The 5000-nt window shown below is 49.1% G+C and overlaps 1 protein-coding gene across 1 annotated transcript in view; it reads right to left on the bottom strand.

Moving 5' to 3' along the window:
* Positions 1-877: 877 nt before the first annotated feature.
* The window catches only part of LOC143279370 (methyltransferase-like protein 27), a 17386-nt gene continuing 13263 nt past the window's right edge, over positions 878-5000 (bottom strand). Inside the window, exon 5 of the mRNA XM_076583394.1 lies at positions 878-1802. Coding sequence (XP_076439509.1) covers positions 1615-1802 — 188 coding nt within the window. The 3' untranslated portion in view covers positions 878-1614. The remainder of the gene's footprint in view (positions 1803-5000) is intronic.

The following is a 5000-nucleotide window of genomic DNA, read 5'->3' as shown; positions in this document are numbered from 1 at the left end:
AGATCATATGTTTGACTTTATTTATTTGTTTTCGGAAGATTTGATTATGGACTTTCAGTTTTGTTGATCGCCATCGCCGTTCCAACTGGCGACGTTTGCGTTTTGCAAGTCGAATGTCTTGTGTGTACCACGGGGCGGGCGGAAGGTCTATCAGGGAGCATGCAGGTAGTGGGGGGTGCATGTTCATCCAGCAGCTGAGAGAGGACAGTGTTGTAGTGTGTAGAGACATTGGTGTGGGAAGAAATTTTGGAAAGGCGTTCAGCAGCTTGAGAAGAAAAAGTGTTAATGTTGATGGATTTCAGGTTGCGACGAGTAACGGATTTTTTGGTTCTGGTAGGTTTTGAAATATTAAGCAAGAATATGACAGCAGAATGGTCGGAAGAGAATTCGTCAGTTACAGTCACTGACGCAATCATAGCATCAGAGTCACGTGTGATGAGCCAGTCCAACGTATGGCCAGATCTGTGTGTTGGTTCTGTAACGAGCTCAGAGAGAGAATGATTGGACAGAGATAGACATAGGCGTTTGACATCAGAGGAAGTTTGGCTGTCGAAATGAAAACTGAAGTCTCCGAGGATGATAAGTTTGCCAGAACGAAGGTTGTAGTAATCAAGTAATGTTCGGAACTCATCGTGAAACAGAGAAGACGTTAGGTTATTTTTACGACTAGGAGGAGGACGATAGAGACAACAGAAGATGATTGAGTGACCGGGAACATTGAGAGTGACTTCGAGCATTTCAAAAGGCATGGTTATGGAAGAAGGAAAGGGAAGACTCCAAGATATTTCTATAGACGATGGCGATGCCACCTCCACGAGACAGTCGAGGAAGTGACTTGGTTTTGTATCGGGGGCGGGGGGGGGGGGTCAGTTGTTTAATTTTTGGTTCGTGACCTTGTAATTTCAACCAGGTTTCGGTGAGAAATACGATATCAAAATTATTTTCAAAAATATAATCAGAAATATAGTCAGTCTTTTGATCAGGGCAGACAGATTGAGCATTGAACAGACAGACATGAAAGAGATCAGAGGCAGGCTGAGAGAAATCTAATGGTGAAGCAGGTGAGTCAGACAGACAGGCAACGGAAGGAGACGATGGTGACTGAGCAGTGGAGGACAGTGGGAAGGCAGAGAAAGGTCCGGGAGTTGAGACAGGTGTGGAAGGGGTAGAAAACAGACCAGGGCCAATCACGGGAGATACACCACATTTTGGAACAGTGTCAGAGAGGACAGTGTCACGGGAAGTAAAGAAGTCATCTTGAACATGAATGTTGAGGTAGTCAATGACAGTCATAGCAACAGCAGGGCTGACATCAGAGACAGGACGATCAGTGCAGGGGACAGAGGTCCACAAACGGCGAAGTCTGCCCGCTCTGGTTCCTCTTTTTGTCTTTGCTCTGCCGATGCCCAGGCTGATTATGTTTAATTGAATATTTGGACGTTAACATGCATTGCAATGTGATGTTTGTATATAAAAGAATAATGTTCACTTGAAGCACCATCAGCATCCCTCATCCCTCATCACTGCAGCCCTTGGAACACCATCAACATCCCTCATCACTGCAGCACTTGGAGCACCATCAACATCCCTCACCATCAGCATCAGCATCCCTCATTACTGCAGCACTTGAAGCACCATCAACAGCCCCTCGTGGCCCATGAAGTGGTTGGGGTAGGGCTCCATCCTCACCACCCTCCACCTCCCCTCCCGCTCCAGCCTCTCCCTCTGGGGCCCCCAGTTGTGGGCGTAGTCTGGCACCTCCTGCAGGAAGGCCCTCCGCATTATGTTGACGATGTAGCCTCCTGCGTGACAGACAGAGACTGTGTCAAAGTCAGGACATCAATCAATCAATCAATAAATCAACCATCAGATCAAGTTTTAGAACCTCCTCCATGATAGAGTCTGTGTTTCAAATTTAAAAAATCAATCAATCAATCAATCAATTAGTCATCAAATCGTTCTTTCTTTCTTTTGCGTTCGACAGCTACGTAGTCAGGGTCGAAGTCTGAGGGATGCCACAAACTCGGACGTCCGGCGAAGATCAGCTACCATCCCCCAGAGCTTGGTGTTGAGGTCCGCACCCCCAGGCCAGGACTGCTACCGCATCTTCTCATACAGGGGGCAGTCTTGGAGAATATGGGATGGGGTTTGGTCAGCCTGGCCGCAATCACATAGAGATGTGGCTGCCACTCCAATCCTCTTCAGGTGTGCTCGGAGGCCGCAGTGTCCTGTGCGAAGGCGGTAGATGGTAGTCTGGTGTCTCCTCTCCAGTGTCCTGATGGGATCCTGGTGTGCCTGGTAGCCTCCATTCAGGGTGACCCAACCTCTTCGGAATCTGCTGCGGAGGAGAGTTTTTGCTTCCTCATACGTGGCAGGAACGGTCGGCTGTGTGAGCTGGCTTCCTTCCTTAGCAAGGTGGTCTGCACGCTCGTTGCCTGGGAGGCCTACATGGGCAGGCACCCACTGGAGGGTTGTTGGGGCTGATTGGGTAAGAGTTGCGAGGGAGGCCTTAAGGGACTGGATCAATGGACCAGGATCAGGGGAGTCAAGGGCCTGAAGTGTGGACATGGAGTCAGTGAAGATGGAGATGCTGCCAAGGGGCTTTCCACGAGAGGAGAGGAATTCTGCTATTCGTTTTAATGGCCAGGACCAGCTCTGAAATTAAGCAGTCATCAAATCGAGTTTTAGGACCTCCTCTGTGACAGAATGTTTTAAGTCAGGAAATCAATCAATCAATTATTCAAGCAACAAATCAATCCCAAGTTCCGGGTTTCACTTTCGAGGAGGCGTCAAATCATACCATAGGTTCAAGTTACAGAGTCAAGGAGGTGGCAAGGCGTCGGACTGTGATCCACAATTATACTCTACATCACATCTGCTGTAAAAAAAAAAATCAAATAAATAAAAGAAGCAGATGCATGACATGACCTTAGCATACACCCATTGCGCTGGTCAGGCCAGGACAACCTTCCCCAGGTTCGTGCAAAACAGTCACTCGCTGGTCCCGAAACCTGGTTTGGTCGTGAGGGCGATGCACTCCTGACCGCATCACTAACATTCTCCCTTTTCTGGCGATTGCGGGATAGAACCTGAGTTTCAGTGATGCTCCTCTCTGTCCAGTCAGTGATGCTCCTCTCTGTCCAGTCAGTGATGCTCCTCTCTGTCCACTCAGCAGTGCTCCTCTCTGTCCACTCAGCAGTGCTCCTCTCTGTCCACTCAGCAGTGCTCCTCGCTGTCCAGTCAGTGATGCTCCTCTCTGTCCACTCAGTGATGCTCCTCTCTGTCCAGTCAGTGATCTGTCCAGTCAGTGATCCTCCTCTCTGTCCAGTCAGTGATGCTCCTCTCTGTCCAATCAGTGATGCTCCTCTCTGTCCACTCAGCAGTGCTCCTCTCTGTCCACTCAGCAGTGCTCCTCGCTGTCCAGTCAGTGATGCTCCTCTCTGTCCACTCAGTGATGCTCCTCTCTGTCCAGTCAGTGATGCTCCTCGCTGTCCAGTCAGTGATGCTCCTCTCTGTCCAGTCAGTGATGCTCCTCTCTGTCCAGTCAGTGATGCTCCTCTCTGTCCAATCAGTGATGCTCCTCTCTGTCCACTCAGCAGTGCTCCTCTCTGTCCACTCAGTGATGCTCCTCTCTGTCCAGTCAGTGATGCTCCTCTCTGTCCAGTCAGTGATGCTCCTCTCTGTCCAGTCAGTGATGCTCCTCTCTGTCCAGTCAGTGATGCTCCTCTCTGTCCACTCAGTGATGCTCCTCTCTGTCCACTCAGCAGTGCTCCTCTCTGTCCACTCAGTGATGCTCCTCTCTGTCCAGTGATGCTCCTCTCTGTCCACTCAGCAGTGCTCCTCTCTGTCCACTCAGTGATGCTCCTCTCTGTCCACTCAGTGATGCTCCTCTCTGTCCAGTGATGCTCCTCTCTGTGCACTCAGCAGTGCTCCTCTCTGTCCACTCAGTGATGCTCCTCTCTGTCCAGTCAGTGATGCTCCTCTCTGTCCAGTGATGCTCCTCTCTGTCCACTCAGTGATGTTGTCTGCCCACTTCTTTTTCCCCTGCATCGTTCCCTGCGGGATGGTCTTGGACAGTCCGTCGGATCTTGTTATGTGGTCATACCACCTCATTTTCATTTTCCTCTCTCTCTCTCTCTCTCTCTCTCTCTCTCTCTCTCTCTCTCTCTCTCTCATTTTCACTGTGGTCAGGTGGTCTTCATACCGACCAACGTCCGATGGTTTTCTCATTTTGTTTTATTTGTTATAATAATAATAATAATAATAATGGGCATTTATGGCGCTTAATCTTACCAAAGCCGTAAACGCTTACAAAAACAAGAATACATATAGGACAAGTATACTGGGACGAAACAGCACAGGCATCAAGGGACAGTTACCAATTCCACCACAATTTTGCCATTCTCTTATCACGAACACAACAGACGCACACGAAGAAGGGACACACAAACTGGAGAGGAATGAAACAGATGCCAATCAGGATGTGAAAGGAGTAGTTTTAAGAGAAGATTTGAAGGATGACAGAGATACTGAACTGCGGAGGGAAAGAGGGAGCTTATTCCACGAGGACGGGGCCTGGAAAGAGAATGAGCGTTGGCCCGCGGTCATGGTATTAAAGCGCGGGATACGGAGAAGATGAGTGTCAGATGAGGAACGCAACTGTCGCGATGGAGTGTACAGATCTAGAAGATCGGTAAGATAGGAGATACCAAGGTGTCTCCTGAAGCAACTCTTTTTTCCACTGTTTGGATCCTTCTCTGAAGCTCCGCTGTATGAGTCCAGGACTCGCATGCATACAAGAAAATAGAGATAACCAGTGCTTGAAGGGGCTTCAGTTTTGTTCTGATACTGAGGTTCTTGTCTCTCAGTTTGGGCTTCAGTTTTGCCAGTGCTGTTGCAGTCTGTGGCAGCTCTTGTCAGTATTTCGGTCTTAGACCCTTCTTCACTGATGATGGCACCAGGGTACTTAAACTGCTTCACTGTTTCCAGCTGTTGGCCGC

The sequence above is a fragment of the Babylonia areolata genome, chromosome 2 (genome assembly GCF_041734735.1).
Source record: "Babylonia areolata isolate BAREFJ2019XMU chromosome 2, ASM4173473v1, whole genome shotgun sequence".
NCBI classification, from domain to species: Eukaryota; Metazoa; Mollusca; class Gastropoda; order Neogastropoda; family Buccinidae; genus Babylonia; species Babylonia areolata.
This window is presented reverse-complemented; position numbering and strand designations above follow the sequence as displayed.